General features: G+C 53.2%; 1 protein-coding gene across 4 annotated transcripts in view; it reads left to right on the top strand.

Annotated features, from left to right (window-relative positions):
• Nucleotides 1-6543: 6543 nt before the first annotated feature.
• PI4KB (phosphatidylinositol 4-kinase beta) overlaps nt 6544-22291 on the top strand; it is a 39524-nt gene continuing 23776 nt past the window's right edge. Inside the window, exons 1-2 of one of the 4 annotated variants that reach the window (XM_077463838.1) lie at nt 6544-6736; nt 12194-13098. In XM_077463838.1, coding sequence (XP_077319964.1) covers nt 12220-13098 — 879 coding nt within the window. In that variant the 5' untranslated portion in view covers nt 6544-6736; nt 12194-12219. Of the gene's footprint in view, nt 6742-9165; nt 9188-12193; nt 13099-22291 lie in introns of those variants that run through there. The other 3 variants (XM_077463839.1, XM_077463841.1, XM_077463840.1) reach the window with 3 other exon arrangements.

Below are 22291 nucleotides of genomic sequence, written 5' to 3'. Positions count from 1 at the left end.
TCCCACCATTGTATTCTCCGGGGTCTCTGCTCTCAGGAATATATAGAACCCCCACCATTGTATTCTCCGGGGTCTCTCCTCTCAGGAATATATAGAACTCCCACCATTGTATTCTCCGGGGTCTCTCCTCTCAGGAATATATAGAACCCCCACCATTGTATTCTCCGGGGTCTCTGCTCTCAGGAATATATAGAACCCCCACCATTGTATTCTCCGGGGTCTCTGCTCTGAGGAATATATAGAACCCCCACCATTGTATTCTCCGGGGTCTCTCCTCTCAGGAATATATAGAACTCCCACCATTGTATTCTCCGGGGTCTCTGCTCTCAGGAATATATAGAACTCCCACCATTGTATTCTCCGGGGTCTCTGCTCTCAGGAATATATAGAACCCCCACCATTGTATTCTCCGGGGTCTCTGCTCTCAGGAATATATAGAACCCCCACCATTGTATTCTCCGGGGTCTCTGCTCTCAGGAATATATAGAACCCCCACCATTGTATTCTCCGGGGTCTCTGCTCTCAGGAATATATAGAACCCCCACCATTGTATTCTCCGGGGTCTCTGCTCTCAGGAATATATAGAACCCCCACCATTGTATTCTCCGGGGTCTCTGCTCTCAGGAATATATAGAACTCCCACCATTGTATTCTCCGGGGTCTCTCCTCTCAGGAATATATAGAACTCCCACCATTGTATTCTCCGGGGTCTCTGCTCTCAGGAATATATAGAACCCCCACCATTGTATTCTCCGGGGTCTCTGCTCTCAGGAATATATAGAACTCCCACCATTGTATTCTCCGGGGTCTCTGCTCTCAGGAATATATAGAACCCCCACCATTGTATTCTCCGGGGTCTCTGCTCTCAGGAATATATAGAACTCCCACCATTGTATTCTCCGGGGTCTCTCCTCTCAGGAATATATAGAACCCCCACCATTGTATTCTCTGGGGTCTCTCCTCTCAGGAATATATAGAACTCCCACCATTGTATTCTCCGGGGTCTCTCCTCTCAGGAATATATAGAACTCCCACCATTGTATTCTCCGGGGTCTCTGCTTTCAGGAATATATAGAACTCCCACCATTGTATTCTCCGGGGTCTCTCCTCTCAGGAATATATAGAACCCCCACCATTGTATTCTCCGGGGTCTCTGCTCTCAGGAATAGTGATGGACGAACGTTTCGCCCGGCGGTCGTTTCGCGGCGAATTTCCGACATTCGCGGTCCGCACGTTCGAACGCCTTTTTCCGTCGTTCGCCGCGGCGGACTTACGTGTTTAATGTATACAAGAACTTTAACCTTTGGTGACACGTTTATCATGTGATACAGGACAGCCAATTGAGACATGACAGCTCATGGACACTTGTACATTCCCCCTAACCTATAAATACACCCGATCCGGTGGCCATTTTACATTCTTTCTTCTGTTACGATAGGGACAGGTTCCTGTGTGGAGTAGGGAGAGATAAACCACTAGCTATTTGGTACACAAAAGTTCTTTTCAGGACTGGTATAGGTGTTAGGTGTTGATAGGTTTGCTGTGCTGCTGATTCTTGCAGCAGCCTGAGTGTCTTTTGTTAGTTTAGAGAAAGGGAAAGGACGGTGTATGCTACAGGGACAGCCAGATTAGTCTTTCATCATCATCATCATCATCATCATCATTAGCTGTTACTATCAAGGTCCACAAAAGAGCTGTTCCAGTAACCACTAATCGTTCTCTTTTTTTGCCAATTTGTATAGGGACAGGAAGGAAGCAGTGTTGTCAGGCAGTGAGGGTAATTTTAAAGACTTGCTGTTATTATTAGTTCCACAAAGGTTCTTTTCAGGACTGGTATCAGTGGTACAGTAATAGGCTTGTACATGTATAATATTCTTTCTTCCAAATATAGAAAGGATATTATACTTGACTGCTGCCCTTCTGCTGCAGTCTGCTAAACATTCACAACTCACTTGTTCCACAAAAGTTCTTATAAGGACTGGTATCGGTCTACAATACATAGGGTTGCCGTGCACCACTGCTGACCGCTGCCCTATACTGCAGCAGTCCTTCAGCGGTATAGGGACTGACGTACAGTCTGCTAAACACTAATACACAACCTGCTTGGTCCACAAAAGTTCTTATAAGGACTGGTAACTTGGTATAGGGTGCTACGGTACATAGGGTTGAGTGCGGTACAGTCTGCTGTTCTGTAAGGACCGCTATAGGTCCACAATAGATAGGGTTGACGTGCACCACTGCTGACCGCTGCCCTATACTGCAGCAGTCCTTCAGCGGTATAGGGACTGACGTACAGTCTGCTCACTTCCTTGACCCAAAAAAGCACACCGTACTATATGCCCCTACCCTCCTCTTTGAAGAGGTTGAGCGGTGTCATATTTCTACTGGGGCTGCTTATGATATCCCTGTGCTGTGCTGACTTCCTCCTGGGGGTTCTTATTATGAAGGGATCACACTATCCCTGTGCTGTGCTGACTTCCTCCTGGGGGTTCTTATTATGAAGGGATCACACTATCCCTGTGCTGTGCTGACTTCCTCCTGGGGGTTCTTATTATGAAGGGATCACACTATCCCTGTGCTGTGCTGACTTCCTCCTGGGGGTTCTTATTATGAAGGGATCACACTATCCCTGTGCTGTGCTGACTTCCTCCTGGGGGTTCTTATTATGAGGGGATCACACCATCCCTGTGCTGTGCTGACTTCCTCCTGGGGCTGCTTACGGTGCTGCTGTCAGTGCTGTATGTCACGGTGCTGCTGTCAGCGCTGTATGTCACGGTGCTGCTGTCAGCGCTGTATGTCACGGTGCTGCTGTCAGCGCTGTATGTCACGGTGCTGCTGTCAGCGCTGTATGTCACGGTGCTGCTGTCAGCGCTGTATGTCACGGTGCTGCTGTCAGCGCTGTATGTCACGGTGCTGCTGTCAGTGCTCTGTATTACGGTGCTGCTGTCAGATGCCTCTATCACGGTGCTGCTGTCATTCCGGTATGTCACGCTGCTGGTGATCATCTCCTGCACCCTCTTCTTTGCCTACCCTGGTCCCTGACCTTCCCTCTCCTCCATTGCCTTCATTAGCTCCATAGTCCTGAATTGTTAGAACAATTTCCCAAATAAAATAAAAATGCTTGTAGTTATCGATCCCAAATTCACCTCATACATGTATTATGTCATTGTCCAGATGGTGGGACTACGTTTTACCCCCTAATAATTACCACGTGGCCGCAAATTCGACATGAAGGTTTGCAAAGTTCGCCTCCCATTGAAGTCAATGGGGCCCGCGGCGAACGTTCGGTTTCGCGAACGTTTGGGTCCGTTCGCATTTCGCTTTCGCGAAACGTCCCGTCGGAAGTTCGTCCATCACTACTCAGGAATATATAGAAATCCCACCATTGTATTCTCCGGGGTCTCTCCTCTCAGGAATATATAGAACTCCCACCATTGTATTCTCCGGGGTCTCTCCTCTCAGGAATATATAGAACTCCCACCATTGTATTCTCCGGGGTCTCTTCCCTCAGGAATATATAGAACTCCCACCATTGTATTCTCCGGGGTCTCTGCTCTCAGGAATATATAGAACTCCCACCATTGTATTCTCCGGGGGTCTCTGCTCTCAGGAATATAAAGAACCCCCACCATTGTATTCTCCGGGGGTCTCTGCTCTCAGGAATATATAGAACCCCCACCATTATATTCTCCGGGGTCTCTCCTCTCAGGAATATATAGAACCCCCACCATTGTATTCTCCGGGGTCTCTGCTCTGAGGAATATATAGAACTCCCACCATTGTATTCTCCGGGGTCTCTGCTCTCAGGAATATATAGAACTCCCACCATTGTATTCTCCGGGGTCTCTTCCCTCAGGAATATATAGAACTCCCACCATTGTATTCTCCGGGGTCTCTCCTCTCAGGAATATATAGAACTCCCACCATTGTATTCTCCGGGGTCTCTGCTCTCAGGAATATATAGAACTCCCACCATTGTATTCTCCGGGGTCTCTCCTCTCAGGAATATATAGAACCCCCACCATTGTATTCTCCGGGGTCTCTGCTCTGAGGAATATATAGAACTCCCACCATTGTATTCTCCGGGGTCTCTGCTCTCAGGAATATATAGAACTCCCACCATTGTATTCTCCGGGGTCTCTTCCCTCAGGAATATATAGAACTCCCACCATTGTATTCTCCGGGGTCTCTCCTCTCAGGAATATATAGAACCCCCACCATTGTATTCTCCGGGGTCTCTGCTCTCAGGAATATATAGAACTCCCACCATTGTATTCTCCGGGGTCTCTTCCCTCAGGAATATATAGAACTCCCACCATTGTATTCTCCGGGGTCTCTCCTCTCAGGAATATATAGAACTCCCACCATTGTATTCTCCGGGGTCTCTGCTCTCAGGAATATATAGAACTCCCACCATTGTATTCTCCGGGGTCTCTGCTCTCAGGAATATATAGAACCCCCACCATTGTATTCTCCGGGGTCTCTGCTCTCAGGAATATATAGAACCCCCACCATTGTATTCTCCGGGGTCTCTCCTCTCAGGAATATATAGAACTCCCACCATTGTATTCTCCGGGGTCTCTGCTCTCAGGAATATATAGAACTCCCACCATTGTATTCTCCGGGGTCTCTTCCCTCAGGAATATATAGAACTCCCACCATTGTATTCTCCGGGGTCTCTCCTCTCAGGAATATATAGAACTCCCACCATTGTATTCTCCGGGGTCTCTCCTCTCAGAAATATATAGAACTCCCACCATTGTATTCTCCGGGGTCTCTCCTCTCAGGAATATATAGAACTCCCACCATTGTATTCTCCGGGGTCTCTCCTCTCAGGAATATATAGAACTCCCACCATTGTATTCTCCGGGGTCTCTCCTCTCAGGAATATAGAACTCCCACCATTGTATTCTCCGGGGTCTCTCCTCTCAGGAATATATAGAACCCCCACCATTGTATTCTCCGGGGGTCTCTCCTCTCAGGAATATATAGAACTCCCACCATTGTATTCTCCGGGGTCTCTCCTCTCAGGAATATATAGAACTCCCACCATTGTATTCTCCGGGGTCTCTCCTCTCAGAAATATATAGAACTCCCACCATTGTATTCTCCGGGGTCTCTCCTCTCAGGAATATATAGAACCCCCACCATTGTATTCTCCGGGGTCTCTCCTCTCATGAATATATAGAACTCCCACCATTGTATTCTCCGGGGTCTCTGCTCTCAGGAATATATAGAACTCCCACCATTGTATTCTCCGGGGTCTCTGCTCTCAGGAATATATAGAACCCCCACCATTGTATTCTCCGGGGTCTCTGCTCTCAGGAATATATAGAACTCCCACCATTGTATTCTCCGGGGTCTCTCCTCTCAGGAATATATAGAACCCCCACCATTGTATTCTCCGGGGTCTCTCCTCTCAGGAATATATAGAACTCCCACCATTGTATTCTCCGGGGTCTCTCCTCTCAGGAATATATAGAACTCCCACCATTGTATTCTCCGGGGTCTCTCCTCTCAGGAATATATAGAACTCCCACCATTGTATTCTCCGGGGTCTCTGCTCTCAGGAATATATAGAACCCCCACCATTGTATTCTCCGGGGTCTCTCCTCTCAGGAATATATAGAACTCCCACCATTGTATTCTCCGGGGTCTCTGCTCTCAGGAATATATAGAACCCCCACCATTGTATTCTCCGGGGTCTCTCCTCTCAGGAATATATAGAACTCCCACCATTGTATTCTCCGGGGTCTCTCCTCTCAGGAATATATAGAACTCCCACCATTGTATTCTCCGGGGTCTCTCCTCTCAGGAATATATAGAACTCCCACCATTGTATTCTCCGGGGTCTCTGCTCTCAGGAATATATAGAACCCCCACCATTGTATTCTCCGGGGTCTCTCCTCTCAGGAATATATAGAACTCCCACCATTGTATTCTCCGGGGTCTCTGCTCTCAGGAATATATAGAACCCCCACCATTGTATTCTCCGGGGTCTCTGCTCTCAGGAATATATAGAACTCCCACCATTGTATTCTCCGGGGTCTCTTCCCTCAGGAATATATAGAACCCCCACCATTGTATTCTCCGGGGTCTCTGCTCTCAGGAATATATAGAACCCCCACCATTGTATTCTCCGGGGTCTCTCCTCTCAGGAATATATAGAACTCCCACCATTGTATTCTCCGGGGTCTCTTCCCTCAGGAATATATAGAACCCCCACCATTGTATTCTCCGGGGTCTCTGCTCTCAGGAATATATAGAACCCCCACCATTGTATTCTCCGGGGTCTCTTCCCTCAGGAATATATAGAACTCCCACCATTGTATTCTCCGGGGTCTCTGGCGTTGGGGGGATTTGGGTGTTTCCTGAGCTCTGTCAGCTGCTCTCCGTCATTCCTCTCTTTGGCCAGCAGAGGGCAGGCGGGATCCGGGGTCTTGTGACCAGATCAGACTTCCAGCACCGCACCGCTCTATCTCCGCTCAGCTGTCTCTGTGGTTTCCGGGTGACGCTCTGCCCTGCTGCCCTCCGTCTCGCTGGTTCCGAGAGCCGCTCTAGGCAGCGCTGTCAGTGCGGAGGGCCGCCTTCTCTATGGTAGGGCGCTCTGGCCGGTTGTTGTCAGTCTCTATGGTGTAAGTAGCTGGGAAGAGCCGGGATGGCGGAGGAAGCGGCCCGGCCCGAAGATGTGAGCGGCCTCACCGGGAGAGAGGAGAGCGAGTGACCGCCCGAGGAGGTGAGGTGAGGAGAGGGGAAGGCCTGGAGGACTACGACTCCCACCCTGCCCTGTGTGTAGAGGGACTACGACTCCCAGCCTGTCCTGTATGTAGGGGGGACTACAACTCCCAGCCTGTCCTGTATGTAGGGGGGACTACAACTTCCAGCCTGTCCTGTATGTAGGGGGGACTACAACTCCCAGCCTGTCCTGTATGTAGGGGGGACTACAACTCCCAGCCTGTCCTGTATGTAGGGGGGACTACAACTCCCAGCCTGTCCTGTATGTAGAGGGACTACAACTCCCAGCCTGTCCTGTATGTAGGAGGGACTACGAATCCCAGCCTGTCCTGTATGTAGAGGGACTACGACTCCCAGCCTGTTCTGTATGTAGAGGGACTACGACTCCCAGCCTGTCCTGTGTGTAGAGGGACTACGACTCCCAGCCTGTCCTGTGTGTAGAGGGACTACGACTCCCAGCCTGTCCTGTGTGTAGAGGGACTACGACTCCCAGCCTGTCCTGTGTGTAGAGGGACTACAACTCCCAGCCTGTCCTGTGTGTAGAGGGACTACAACTCCCAGCCTGTCCTGTGTGTAGAGGGACTACAACTCCCAGCCTGTCCTGTGTGTAGAGGGACTACGACTGCCAGCCTGTCCCGTGTGTAGGGGGACTACGACTGCCAGCCTGTCCCGTGTGTAGGGGGACTACGACTCCCAGCCTGTCCCGTGTGTAGAGGGACTACGACTCCCAGCCTGCCCCGTGTGTAGGGGGACTACGACTGCCAGCCTGTCCCGTGTGTAGGGGGGGGACTACGACTGCCAGCCTGCCCCGTGTGTAGGGGGGGACTACGACTCCCAGCCTGCCCCGTGTGTAGGGGGGGACTACGACTCCCAGCCTGCCCCGTGTGTAGTGGGGGGACTACGACTCCCAGCCTGCCCCGTGTGTAGGGGGGGACTACGACTCCCAGCCTGCCCCGTGTGTAGGGGGGGACTACGACTCCCAGCCTGCCCCGTGTGTAGGGGGGGGACTACGACTCCCAGCCTGCCCCGTGTGTAGTGGGGGGACTACGACTCCCAGCCTGCCCCGTGTGTAGTGGGGGGACTACGACTCCCAGCCTGCCCCGTGTGTAGTGGGGGGACTACGACTCCCAGCCTGCCCCGTGTGTAGTGGGGGGACTACGACTCCCAGCCTGCCCCGTGTGTAGTGGGGGGACTACGACTCCCAGCCTGCCCCGTGTGTAGGGGGGGGACTACGACTCCCAGCCTGCCCCGTGTGTAGTGGGGGGACTACGACTCCCAGCCTGCCCCGTGTGTAGGGGGGGGACTACGACTCCCAGCCTGCCCCGTGTGTAGTGGGGGGACTACGACTCCCAGCCTGCCCCGTGTGTAGGGGGGGGACTACGACTCCCAGCCTGCCCCGTGTGTAGGGGGGGGACTACGACTCCCAGCCTGCCCCGTGTGTAGGGGGGGGACTACGACTCCCAGCCTGCCCCGTGTGTAGGGGGGGGACTACGACTCCCAGCCTGCCCCGTGTGTAGGGGGGGGACTACGACTCCCAGCCTGCCCCGTGTGTAGGGGGGGGACTACGACTCCCAGCCTGCCCCGTGTGTAGGGGGGGGACTACGACTCCCAGCCTGCCCCGTGTGTAGGGGGGGGACTACGACTCCCAGCCTGCCCCGTGTGTAGGGGGGGGACTACGACTCCCAGCCTGCCCCGTGTGTAGGGGGGGGACTACGACTCCCAGCCTGCCCCGTGTGTAGGGGGGGGACTACGACTCCCAGCCTGCCCCGTGTGTAGGGGGGGGACTACGACTCCCAGCCTGCCCCGTGTGTAGGGGGGGGACTACGACTCCCAGCCTGCCCCGTGTGTAGGGGGGGGACTACGACTCCCAGCCTGCCCCGTGTGTAGGGGGGGGACTACGACTCCCAGCCTGCCCCGTGTGTAGGGGGGGGACTACGACTCCCAGCCTGCCCCGTGTGTAGGGGGGGGACTACGACTCCCAGCCTGCCCCGTGTGTAGGGGGGGGACTACGACTCCCAGCCTGCCCCGTGTGTAGGGGGGGGACTACGACTCCCAGCCTGCCCCGTGTGTAGGGGGGGGACTACGACTCCCAGCCTGCCCCGGGTGTAGGGGGGACTACAATCTGGTGGAATAGGAAGCCTCATCTTATGCCTTTTCTGCCCCCCCCCTCACTCTGCTCCCCTTGCTGGGAGTCCGGGCCGAGGAGCTGACACTCTAGTGGAGGACGTCAGTGGCCCCTCCCCCCATCTCCTGGATACGGAGGATGATGCACTCCGAGGTCTCGGGTGTCGGCTGAAAGTTTCCGTGTAACTCAACTCCGCCGGCTTTGTTCTCCACACAGTGAGACTGAACCAACATCCCCATCCCCCGCACCCACCCACCCGGGCGTGAGCGTCCACGTCCCTGCTCACCACCCGGGCGCCGGGATGGACGGGGCGCCACATCAGTGCAGGTACTTTTCTGGAGACGGGAGAGGGGGTCTTCTGCCAAGTGTAGGGAAGGGGGTACCGAGGGTGGCAGACTATGCGCCCTGCCTCCTGGTGCCCCCCTGTGGTGGTTCGCCCCGCCTCCTGGTGCCCCCCTTGTGGTGGTGCCCCCCTGTGGTGGTGCGGCCCGTCCTCCTAGTGCCCCCCTGTGGTGGTGCGGCCCGTCCTCCTGGTGCCCCCCGCCCCCCGGTGCCCCCCTTGTGGTGCGGCCAGTCCTGGTGCCCCCCTGTGGTGGTGCGGCCCGTGCTCCTGGTGCCCCCGCCCCCGGTGCCCCCCTTGTGGTGGGGCCTGTCCTCCTGGTGCCCCCCTGTGGTGGTGCGGCCCGGCCTCCTGGTGCCCCCCTTGTGGTGGTGCGGCCCGGCCTCCTGGTGCCCCCCTTGTGGTGGTGCGGCCCGGCCTCCTGGTGCCCCCCTTGTGGTGGTGCGGCCCGGCCTCCTGGTGCCCCCCTTGTGGTGGTGCGGCCCCCCGGTCCCCCCCCCCCTCTTGGTGCCCCCACCTGTGGTGGTGGGCCCTTCCGCCCTCCTGGTGCCCCCCTTGTGGTGGTGTGGCCCGGCCTCCTGGTGCCCCCCTGTGGTAATGCGGCCCCCGGTGCCCCCCTCCTGGTGCCCCCCCCTGTGGTGGTGGGCCCTTCCGCCCTCCTGGTGCCCCCCCCTCTGGTGGTGGGCCCTTCCGCCCTCCTTGTGGTGGTGTGGCCCGGCCTCCTGGTGCCCCCCTGTGGTAATGCGGCCCCCGGTGCCCCCCCTCCTGGTGCCCCCCCCCTGTGGTGGTGGGCCCTTCCGCCCTCCTGGTGCCCCCCCTCTGGTGGTGGGCCCTTCCGCCCTCCTGGTGCCCCCCCCTGTGGTGGTGGGCCCTTCCGCCCTCCTGGTGCCCCCCCCTGTGGTGGTGGGCCCTTCCGCCCTCCTGGTGCCCCCCCCTGTGGTGGTGGGCCCTTCCGCCCTCCTGGTGCCCCCCTCTGCTCGCGGAGTGAACTGTTCATCTTATTTCTTTATCTGGTGTGATTGACATGTGACGGCGTCTCGTGTCACTATAGAGTGTAGAAAATGTCAGTTTTGTCCCCGGGGGGTGTACAGAGGAGGGGGGAGGGGGGGAAATCATCACATGACCCGCACGGGGGGGGGGGGTCATCACATGACCCGCACTCTCACGCTGAAATATGGAAATTATCACTGAAATTCTTCTGTAAAGTCTTTTCTTAATTTCTTCCCAATCAGAGAACACTTTGTATTCACTGAGTGACCCCCGGTGCTGTGCTTCTCAAACAGTGTTTATAAACATTGCTCAGACGGGATAGAGAGATAAAAAGTAACATTGTTTCTATGGATAACATATAGGGGGCACTAATTATCAAAAAAAAAATAAGAATCAATGAGAATAATAACCCTCATTAACAATCCACAATGTTATCCATAATCTGAGTTGGGAAGTGTACTGCTGTCTTCTCAGGGGAGCAGCATTAGAGGATTCATTCATTTTTTAGTTTTATATTTTTTGGCGCGGGGTTTTTATAAAAATGTTTAACAATGTTCAGACGTGAGATGAAGAGATGCAAAGTAACATTGTTTATAAAACATTGCTCAGAGGGGGGATAGAAATAAAGAATCTCCGGTCTGATCAATGTTTATAAACAATGTTAATTTGTATCTCTATCTCCTATCTAAACAATGTTGCTTTGCATCTCTGTATCCCCCTTTTGAGCAATTTTTATAAACAATGTTACTTTGTATCTCTCTAGGCCACCCGTCTGATCAATGTTTATATAATGTTATTTTGCATCTCTGTATCCCCCGTTTGAGCAAAGTAACATTGTTTATAAACATTGATCAAATGGGTGGGATAGAGATACAAAGTAACATTGTTGATAAACATTTATCAGACAGGGGATACAGAGATACAAAGTAACATTGTTTATAAACATTTATCAGACAGGGGATAGAGAGATACAAAGTAATATTATTTATAAAACATTGATCAGACGGGAGATAGAAATAATCTCCTGTCTGATCAATGTTTATAAACAATGTTACTTTGCATCTCTCCATCTCATGTCTGAACAATGTTTATAAACAATGTTACGTTGTATCTCTCTATCCCACCCGTCTGATCAATGTTTATAAATAATGTTATTTTGCATCTCTGTATCCCCCGTTTGAGCAAAGTAACATTGTTTATAAAAATTTCTCAAACGGGGGATACAGAGATGCAAAGTAACATTATTTATAAACATTGAACAATGTTACTTTGTATCTCTCTATCCCACCCATTTGAGCAATGTTTATAAACAATGTTACTTTGCTCAAACGGGGGATACAGAGATGCAAAATAACATTATTTATAAACATTGATCAGAAGGGTGGCCTAGAGAGATACAAAGTAACATTGTTTATAAACATTGATCAGACAGGGGATAGAGAGATACAAAGTAACATTGTTTATAAACATTGATCAGATAGGGGATAAACAATGTTACTTTGTATCGCTCTATCTCCCGTCTGATCAATGTTTATAAACAATGTTACTTTGTATCTCTCTATCCCCTGTCTGATCAATGTTTATAAACAATGTTACTTTGTATCTCTCTATCCCCCGTCTGATCAATGTTTATAAACAATGTTACTTTGTATCTCTCTATCCCCCATCTGATCAATGTTTATAAACAATGTTGCTTTGTATCTCTCTATCCCCCGTCTGATCAATGTTTATAAACAATGTTACTTTGTATCTCTAGTGGATATATTTATGGACATTGTATCGGGTGTGTTTGTATCTTCTGTATTTACACAGCAACTCCTGGCTGTCATTTTGACAGCTGGGAACTGCCGCCAAATGTGAGAGGGGCGTGACGGCGGAGTAGCTGAAGTCTGTTTTTTTGGGGGGGTGTAGCACGCTGAAGGTCCCCCGCCCCCCCCGTTATTGATTATTGACCTCCTCCAGCCGCTCCGTTCCACTAAACGATCGTCTTCTTCTCTTTGCAGACCCAGTTTTGCGGCGCGATCGTACGATGGGTGACGCCATGGTGGAACCAGCTGCTTCTAAGCTCTCGGGTCAGGTGGCCCTGCAGGGGAACGGCGGGAGCCCCCTCTCGGCCATCGCGGAGGGCGTGGCGGACGTGTCTCTGGTGATAGACCCGGACGTGGCCCTGAAGGCGTGTCAGGATGTCCTGGAGAAGGTGAAGCTGATGCACGGCTCCACCGAGAACCTGGAGAGCGTAGGGGGCGGCGGCGATCACCTTCCAAACGGGGACCCCGAGGCCGGGGAGGCCGTCACCAGGATCCGCGAGGAGGACGAGGTGGACATCAACTGCGTGAAGAGCGCTCGGCGGAAGCAGAAGAACTCCGGCAAGCAGTCGTGGCTGCTGCGCCTCTTCGAGTGCAAGCTCTTCGACATCTCCATGGGGATCTCCTACCTTTACAACTCCAAGGAGCCCGGCGTGCAGGCCTACATCGGCAACCGCCTCTTCTACTTCAAGAACGAGGAGGTGGACTTCTACCTGCCCCAGCTCCTCAACATGTACATCCACATGGACGAGGACGTGGGCGACGCCATCAAGCCCTACGTGGTCCACCGCTGCCGGCACAGCATCAACTTCTCCCTGCAGTGCGCCTGGCTCCTGGGGGCCTACTCCTCGGACATGCACATCTCCACCCAGCGCCACTCCCGGGGCACCAAGCTGCGCAAGCTCATCCTCTCCGACGAGCTGAAGCCGGCCCACAAGAAGCGCGAGCTGCCCACCCCGCTCAGCCTGACCCCGCCGGACACCGGCCTGTCGCCGTCCAAGCGGACGCACCAGCGCTCCAAGTCCGACGCCACCGCCAGCATCAGCCTCAGCAGCAACCTGAAGAGGACGGCGAGCAATCCCAAGGTGGAGAACGAGGACGAGGTAAGGGGGGGGGGGGGGCTGCTGGTGATGTTGGGGGCATTTTTGAGTGGTGGGGTCACGTGCGCGTGAGTGAGTTGTCGTGCTGCCCGCGAGGAGCCTAAGTTTCAAAATGCCCGTGGGGAAGGAGACCTTGCTTTAATGCCGGCGCTTTAAGGCGTTTCTAATCCTGGAGGAGGGGTTTACGATGATGTGACCACCGCGATTGGCTGTCGCAGTGGTCACGTGATTGGGAAGCTCCTCCGATCACAAGTCGCAGTAGGGAGCATGCTGGGCGCGCGCGCGCACGCTTTTGGCACAGGTTTGGTGCACGAGTATGTGGCGCCCCTTCACTTCACTGCCCATTCACAGAAGCCTGTGTATTATGTGAACTCATGCGGCGCCCCTGCGTCAAGGCCTACCCGCGGAGAGGCTAAGGGGTTAACCCCCGAAAGTGCAGGAATTCAGCAACTTTGCAAAAACTGCTATGGTCCAAGTCCAGGTAGGTGCATGTCACCTCCGGGACTTACCTCTATTTATATATATATATATATATATATATATATATATATATATGACCGGAGTATTGCACTCCCTGGAGGATACAGAGGAGAGAAACTTACACACAGCAGCTAGGCCCGTCCCCTTCACTTCACTGCCCATTCACAGAAGCCTGTGTGTTATGTGAACTCATGTGGCGCCCCTGCGTCAAGGCCTACCCGCGGAGAGGCTAAGGGGTTAACCCCCGAAGTGCAGGAATTCAGCAACTTTGCAAAAACTGCTATGATCCAAGTCCAGGTAGGTGCATGTCACCTCCGGGACTTACCTCTATTTTTATATATGACCGGAGTATTGCACTCCCTGGAGGATACAGAGGAGAGAAACTTACACACAGCAGCTAGGCCTGCCCCCTTCACTCCGCTGCCCATTCACAGAAGCCTTTCTATGTGAATGAGTTCACATAATACACAGGCTTCTGTGAATGGGCGGGCAGAGAAGTTCCAGCGACTCTGCTCTCGGTAGAGCGGAGACGGTAGTGAACAGATTTGGCTCACCCGTAGAGAAGAGCCATGCTTTGGGTATTCCCAAATGCCACTGGGGGGTGGGGGGGGGGGTGTATATCAGAGTTCCCCAACCATTCATTTTAGCCTTGGATAGATTTGGATATAGTAACTAATTGACCTTGTTTGGGAGTCGTGACATCACTTCCCGTCCTTGTGACACCAGGACAAGATACGACGGTGGTAGTTGTCACTGGGATGGGAAAACGCAGCCCGCAAAAATAACTTCTTATGTGAGAAGCAATAAGGGTGCCTCACCAATGTCATGGGGGTGGGTTAGAACTGACGAAACGCGTTGACTCTCTTATTGCATTAGTCATGTGATAAGACACTGTTGGACTATGTGTATGATATGTATGACCAGTGGTGTGGGGCCCTCGTTGCTTTTTACATTTTAGGATCTTTTTAGGACCCCACTTGTTTTGGTGGGGGGGGGGTGCCTTGCTCCTTGCATTGGTACATTGGGGAGGAGCAACGTCACCAAAGGGATACAAAACCATTCCTGTGTGTAGAAATAACACCCAACTTGCCCCTTCCTCCCAAGAACCAACCATGTCCATGCTGTAGGGACAACGACCCTCAGCTTCCTCCCAAGAACCATCCATGTCCATGCTGTAGGAATAACAACCTTCATCTTGCCCCTTCCTCCCAAGAACCATCCATACTGTAGGGCAAACGGCCCTCAGCTTACTCCCAAGAACCACCCATGTCTATGCTGTAAGAATAATAACCCCCAGCTTGCCCTTTCCTCCCAAAAACCATCCATGCCGATGGTGTAGGAATACCGATTCTAAGCTTGTCCCTTCCTCCAAGGAACCATCCGTGGCCATTCTATCAGAATGCTTGCCCCTTCTCCCCCAAGAACATCTATGGCCATGCTGTTGAACAAGGACTATCATCTTGCCCCTTCCTCCCAGGAACCATCCATGTTCTTACTGTAGGAACAATGACCCTCAGCCTAACGCCTTCCTCCCAAAACCATCCATGCTGTAGGAGTAATAACCCCCAGCTTGCCCCTTCCTTCCAATAACCAACCATGTCCATGCTGTAGGAATTATGAACCCCCCCCCCAGCTTTCCATTTCCTCCTGAGAACAGTCCATTAAGATCCTCAGTTTGCCCCTTCACCAGCCCCCTCCCCCAAGCTCCACCCATGTCCATGCTGTAGGAACAACAACCCTCAGCTTACTCCTTCCTCCCAAGAACCATCCATGTCTATGCTGTAGGAATAACAACCCTCAGATTGCCCCTTCTTCCTCCCAAGAACCGTACATGTCTGTGTTGTAGGAATAATGACCCTCAGCTTGCCCATTCCTCCCAAGAACCATCCATGTTCATGCTATAGGACAAACGACCCTCAGCTCACTCCTTCACCCCAAAACAATCCATGTCCATGCTGTAAGAATAAGAATAATTACCCCCAGCTTGCCCCTTCTTCCCAAGAACCATACATGCCAATGGTGTAGGAATACCGACCCTCAGCTTGTTCCTCCCTCCCAAGAACCGTCCATGCTGTAGGAATACCGACCCTCATCTTGCCCCTTCTTTACAAGAACCATCCATGCTGTAGGACAAACAGCCCTCAGTTTACCCCCCCCCCCCCCCCCCCGCCCTCCAGAACCACCCATGTCTATGCTGTAAGAATAATTACCCCCAGCTTGCCCCTTCCTCCCAAGAACCACCCATGCCGATGGTGTAGGAATACTGACCTTCAGCTTGTTTGTTCTTCTCAAGAACCATCCATGGGCATGCTATCAGAATAACAACCCTCAGCTCCCCCCCCCCCCCCCCCCCCAAGAAATTCTATGACCATGCTGTTGATCAAGGACTATCATCTTGCCCCTTCTTCCCAAGAACCATCCATACTGTAGGAAAAAGGACCCTCAGCTTATCCCTTCTTCCCAAGAACCATCCATGCTCCATGCTGTAGGAAAAACGACCCTCAGCTTGCCTCTTCTCCCCCAAGAACATCTATGGCCATGCTGTTGAACAAGGACTATCATCTTGCCCCTTCTTCCCAAAACCATCCATGCTGTAGGAAAAAGGACCCTCAGCTTGCCCCTTCCTCCCAATAAATATCCATGTTCATGCTGAAGGAATACCGACCCTCATCTTGCCCCTTCCTCCCAGGAACCATCCATGTTCTTACTGTAGGAACAATGACCCTCAGCCTACGCCTTCCTCCCAAAACCATCCATGCTGTAGGAGGTAATAACCCCCAGCTTGCCCCTTCCTTCCAATAACCAACCATGTCCATGCTATAGCAATTAAGACCCTCCGTCCCCTTCACCAGCCCCCCCCCCCCCCCAAGAACCATGTCCATGCTGTAGGAACAACAACCCTCAGCTTGCCCCTTCCTTCCAATAACCAACCATGTCCATGCTTTAGGAGTGATGACCCCCCCAAGCTTTCCATTTCATCCTGAGAACAGTCCATGTCCATGCTATAGCAATTAAGACCCTCAGTCCCCTTTACCAGCCCCCGCCCCCCCCCCAGAACCATCCATGTTCATGCTATATTACAAACGACCCTCAGCTCACTCCTTCACCCCAAAAACAATCCATGTCCATGCTGTAAGAATAATTACCCCTAGCTTGCCCCTTCCTCCCAAGAACCATACATGACAATGGTGTAGGAATACCTACCCTCAGCTTGCCCCTTCTTTCCAAGAACCATCCAAGCTGTAGGACAAACAGCCCTCAGTTCACCCCCCCCCCCCCCCCTAGAACCACCCATGTCTATGCTGTAAGAATAATTACCCCCAGCTTGCCCCTTCCTCCCAAGAACCACCCATGCCAATGGTGTAGGAATACTGACCTTAAGCTTGTTCATTCTTCCCAAGAACCATCCATGGCCATGCTATCAGAATAACGACCCTCAGCTTGGCGCCCCCCCCCCACAAGAACTTCTATGGCCATGCTGTTGAACAAGGACTATCATCTTGCCCCCCCCCCTTCCCAAGAACCATCCATGCTGTAGGAGTAATAACCCCCATCTTGCTCCTTCCTTCTAATAACCAACCATGTCCATGCTGTAGGAATAATGATCCCCCCCCCCCAACGGTCCATGTCCATGCTATATGACAGTCCTTGTCCGGGCTGTTGGGATAACGATCCCCGGCTTGCTCTCTGACGAGAACAATGTGCCATTCAGGGAGCGTCTGTGTGGGACGCTTCCCGGAGTCCCGATACATAAACCGTCAGAGTCTTCATTCATCCAGTGCCAGTCGCCCCCCTCTCGTCCTGCGGCCCGGACACTCGGGGAGGGGGAAGTTCTCCGCAGGAAAGTGCAGTCCGGCTCTGGGGGTTCATTGTGGATGAAGAGGGGGGGAATCTAGAGCCCCGTCCCGTGTACTCTGCAGTCTTATTATCCTGCTCAGGTTCCCTCTGAGAACTTCAGGAAGATGAGGAGGAAGATGAGGAGGTGGTGGGTGTTCTGCAGTCCTGTTCTGGGGTGACAACACTTCTCCTTCGACACGGTATAGAAAGCGATTGTTGTCACCCTAGGACAGGAAGTGCGTGACTGGCAGGATAACCAGATGCAGCCCCCACCTCTGAGGACAAGTAAGCTGCAGGAGATGACCTTTTCCTTCTTGGGGATTGGTTAGACTTTGAGCCGGGTCCATTGCCTGCGGGTGATAAGATAGAGGTGCATGCTGGGAGCGGGTCATTGTCTGCAGTAACCTTTACACAGAGATTGTGTGTGCGGCTCCAGGCTGAGTCACCGACATGTGAGTGTCACGCCGTGCACGGGAGGCGTCCAGGGGACCACTTCCTCTTCTGTCCACACCGGGGACATCCGCTGAGCGAAGGAGCTGCCCGGGGCAATTCCTCCAACATCACCGACGAAGGGAATCGTCCACAAAAGAATCTCCGATACATTTCCTGTACAAACAGACACAATGTGTCGAGCTTTAGCCTTTGATTTCCTCAAAAGTCAGTCAAAAATATGTGTCTTCAGGGGCTCTAACACAACACTAAGGTAGAAAATCAAATATACAGACTAGGTGGATTAAAGTAAATTGCATAAGACCCCCAACCCCCCCCCCCCCCTTTTTTTAACCACTTGAGTTCCAGCGCCATTTTAAGACAGCACTGGGGTCAGGAGCTTGTAAACACTTCTGGCTGCTTTAGTGGTCGGGGGGGGTGTAAATTTTTTGTTAAGGAAACTGACAGCCTTCAGGTGGAGGTGATGTAGCTGTCAATGCAATGTATACCTCTCCTATACAGGCTCCTCCTTTCCACCCTGTGCATGTACAGGTTTTCCGTGGAGCTCTATGGGGTTCTGTGGTGCTCTATGGGGTTCCATTGAATTCTGTGGAGCTCTATGGAGTTCTATGGAGCTTTATGGGGTTCTGTGGCATTCTGTGGAGCTCTGTGGCATTCTGTGGAGCTCCTGTGGAGCTCTGTGGCATTCTGTGGAGCTCCTGTGGAGCTCTGTGGCATTCTGTGGAGCTCCTGTGGAGCTCTGTGGCATTCTGTGGAGCTCCTGTGGAGCTCTGTGGCATTCTGTGGAGCTCCTGTGGAGCTCTGTGGCATTCTGTGGAGCTCCTGTGGAGCTCTGTGGCATTCTGTGGAGCTCCTGTGGAGCTCTGTGGCATTCTGTGGAGCTCCTGTGGAGCTCTGTGGCATTCTGTGGAGCTCCTGTGGAGCTCTGTGGCATTCTGTGGAGCTCCTGTGGAGCTCTGTGGCATTCTGTGGAGCTCCTGTGGAGCTCTGTGGCATTCTGTGGAGCTCCTGTGGAGCTCTGTGGCATTCTGTGGAGCTCCTGTGGAGCTCTGTGGCATTCTGTGGAGCTCCTGTGGAGCTCTGTGGCATTCTGTGGAGCTCCTGTGGAGCTCTGTGGCATTCTGTGGAGCTCCTGTGGAGCTCTGGCATTCTGTGGAGCTCTGTGGCATTCTATGGAGCTCCTGTGGAGCTCTGGCATTCTGTGGAGCTCTGGCATTCTGTGGAGCTCTGTGGCATTCTATGGAGCTCCTGTGGAGCTCTGTGGCATTCTGTGGAGCTCCTGTGGAGCTCTGTGGCATTCTGTGGAGCTCCTGTGGAGCTCTGTGGAGCTCCTGTGGCATTCTGTGGAGCTCTGTGGCATTCTGTGGAGCTCCTGTGGAGCTCTGTGGCATTCTGTGGAGCTCCTGTGGCATTCTGTGGAGCTCCTGTGGCATTCTGTGGAGCTCTGTGGCATTCTGTGGAGCTCTGTGGCATTCTGTGGAGCTCTGTGGCATTCTGTGGAGCTCTGTGGCATTCTGTGGAGCTCTGGCATTCTGTGGAGCTCTGTGGCATTCTATGGAGCTCCTGTGGAGCTCTGTGGCATTCTGTGGAGCTCCTGTGGAGCTCTGTGGCATTCTGTGGAGCTCCTGTGGAGCTCTGTGGCATTCTGTGGAGCTCCTGTGGAGCTCTGTGGCATTCTGTGGAGCTCCTGTGGAGCTCTGTGGCATTCTGTGGAGCTCCTGTGGAGCTCTGGCATTCTGTGGAGCTCTGTGGCATTCTATGGAGCTCCTGTGGAGCTCTGGCATTCTGTGGAGCTCTGGCATTCTGTGGAGCTCTGTGGCATTCTATGGAGCTCCTGTGGAGCTCTGTGGCATTCTGTGGAGCTCCTGTGGAGCTCTGTGGCATTCTGTGGAGCTCCTGTGGAGCTCTGTGGAGCTCCTGTGGCATTCTGTGGAGCTCTGTGGCATTCTGTGGAGCTCCTGTGGAGCTCTGTGGCATTCTGTGGAGCTCCTGTGGCATTCTGTGGAGCTCCTGTGGCATTCTGTGGAGCTCTGTGGCATTCTGTGGAGCTCTGTGGCATTCTGTGGAGCTCTGTGGCATTCTGTGGAGCTCTGTGGCATTCTGTGGAGCTCTGTGGCATTCTTGTGGAGCTCTGTGGCATTCTTGTGGAGCTCCTGTGGAGCTCTGTGGCATTCTTGTGGAGCTCCTGTGGAGCTCTGTGGCATTCTGTGGAGCTCCTGTGGAGCTCTGTGGCATTCTGTGGAGCTCCTGTGGAGCTCTGTGGAGCTCCTGTGGAGCTCTGTGGCATTCTGTGGAGCTCCTGTGGAGCTCTGTGGCATTCTGTGGAGCTCTGTGGCATTCTGTGGAGCTCTGTGGCATTCTGTGGAGCTCTGTGGCATTCTGTGGAGCTCTGTGGCATTCTGTGGAGCTCTGTGGCATTCTGTGGAGCTCTGTGGCATTCTGTGGAGCTCTGTGGCATTCTGTGGAGCTCTGTGGCATTCTGTGGAGCTCATGTGGAGCTCTGTGGCATTCTGTGGAGCTCCTGTGGCATTCTGTGGAGCTCCTGTGGAGCTCTGTGGCATTCTGTGGAGCTCCTGTGGAGCTCTGTGGCATTCTGTGGAGCTCCTGTGGAGCTCTGTGGCATTCTGTGGAGCTCCTGTGGAGCTCTGTGGCATTCTGTGGAGCTCTGTGGCATTCTGTGGAGCTCCTGTGGAGCTCTGTGGCATTCTGTGGAGCTCCTGTGGAGCTCTGTGGCATTCTGTGGAGCTCCTGTGGAGCTCTGTGGCATTCTGTGGAGCTCTGTGGCATTCTGTGGAGCTCATGTGGAGCTCTGTGGCATTCTGTGGAGCTCATGTGGAGCTCTGTGGCATTCTGTGGAGCTCCTGTGGAGCTCTGTGGCATTCTGTGGAGCTCTGTGGCATTCTGTGGAGCTCTGTGGCATTCTGTGGAGCTCTGTGGCATTCTGTGGAGCTCCTGTGGAGCTCTGTGGCATTCTGTGGAGCTCTGTGGCATTCTGTGGAGCTCTGTGGCATTCTGTGGAGCTCCTGTGGAGCTCTGTGGCATTCTGTGGAGCTCCTGTGGAGCTCTGTGGCATTCTGTGGAGCTCCTGTGGAGCTCTGTGGCATTCTGTGGAGCTCTGTGGCATTCTGTGGAGCTCTGTGGCATTCTGTGGAGCTCTGTGGCATTCTGTGGAGCTCCTGTGGAGCTCCTGTGGAGCTCTGTGGCATTCTGTGGAGCTCTGTGGAGCTCCTGTGGAGCTCTGTGGCATCCTGTGGAGCTCTGTGGCATTCTGTGGAGCTCCTGTGGAGCTCTGTGGCATTCTGTGGAGCTCCTGTGGAGCTCTGTGGCATTCTGTGGAGCTCCTGTGGAGCTCTGTGGCATTCTGTGGAGCTCATGTGGAGCTCTGTGGCATTCTGTGGAGCTCATGTGGAGCTCTGTGGCATTCTGTGGAGCTCCTGTGGAGCTCTGTGGAGCTCTGTGGCATTCTGTGGAGCTATGTGGCATTCTGTGGAGCTCCTGTGGAGCTCTGTGGCATTCTGTGGAGCTCTGTGGAGCTCCTGTGGAGCTCTGTGGCATTCTGTGGAGCTCCTGTGGAGCTCTGTGGCATTCTGTGGAGCTCCTGTGGAGCTCTGTGGCATTCTGTGGAGCTCCTGTGGAGCTCTGTGGCATTCTGTGGAGCTCTGTGGCATTCTGTGGAGCTCTGTGGCATTCTGTGGAGCTCTGTGGCATTCTGTGGAGCTCTGTGGCATTCTGTGGAGCTCCTGTGGAGCTTCTGTGGAGCTCCTGTGGAGCTTCTGTGGAGCTCCTGTGGAGCTTCTGTGGAGCTCCTGTGGAGCTCCTGTGGAGCTCTGTGGCATTCTGTGGCATTCTGTGGAGCTCTGTGGCATTCTGTGGAGCTCTGTGGCATTCTGTGGAGCTCTGTGGCATTCTGTGGAGCTCTGTGGCATTCTGTGGAGCTCCTGTGGCATTCTATGGGCTTGTCTCCTCCTGGCTCCATAGACATCTATAGATAAAAGTCAATATGTAACATCTCCTTCCGCTCCTACTCATCCACTTACACACAAGCCACTCCCTGCAGGCCTGATTTTAGCTTTCGGTTTGTTTGCTGCAGTCAAGTTTTAGGACATAATTCCTGTCACTTACAGGGGGCTGAAAAAAACCGTGCCGGGTCCGGGGTCCTCCTTTAACATGGTGACGTATGTGACACCCCGGAGGGTGGGGAGGCCACTGTGACCGGGTCTCCATCATTTACTCAGCGGCCAGCCCGTCACCACCAACCACAGCCTTCCCCTGGCTTGTAAGCTCCTCCCAGTATTCTGCTTCCATTCACGTTGTGTCGGATGCACCCCTTTATTATTTGCTGCACTATTTGTTGGCACTATATAGAGTATATAAAGTACAATAAATGTAGTCGGGTATGAATGATACATATAGATAATATATATATCAT

This window comes from Lithobates pipiens, unplaced genomic scaffold, assembly GCF_037356315.1.
Source record: "Lithobates pipiens isolate NorthernLeopardFrog02 unplaced genomic scaffold, aLitPip1_a1.2 Scaffold_30, whole genome shotgun sequence".
Classification (NCBI taxonomy): domain Eukaryota; kingdom Metazoa; phylum Chordata; class Amphibia; order Anura; family Ranidae; genus Lithobates; species Lithobates pipiens.
Note: the sequence above shows the minus strand (reverse complement) of the source record. Positions and strands in the feature narration are given on the sequence as shown.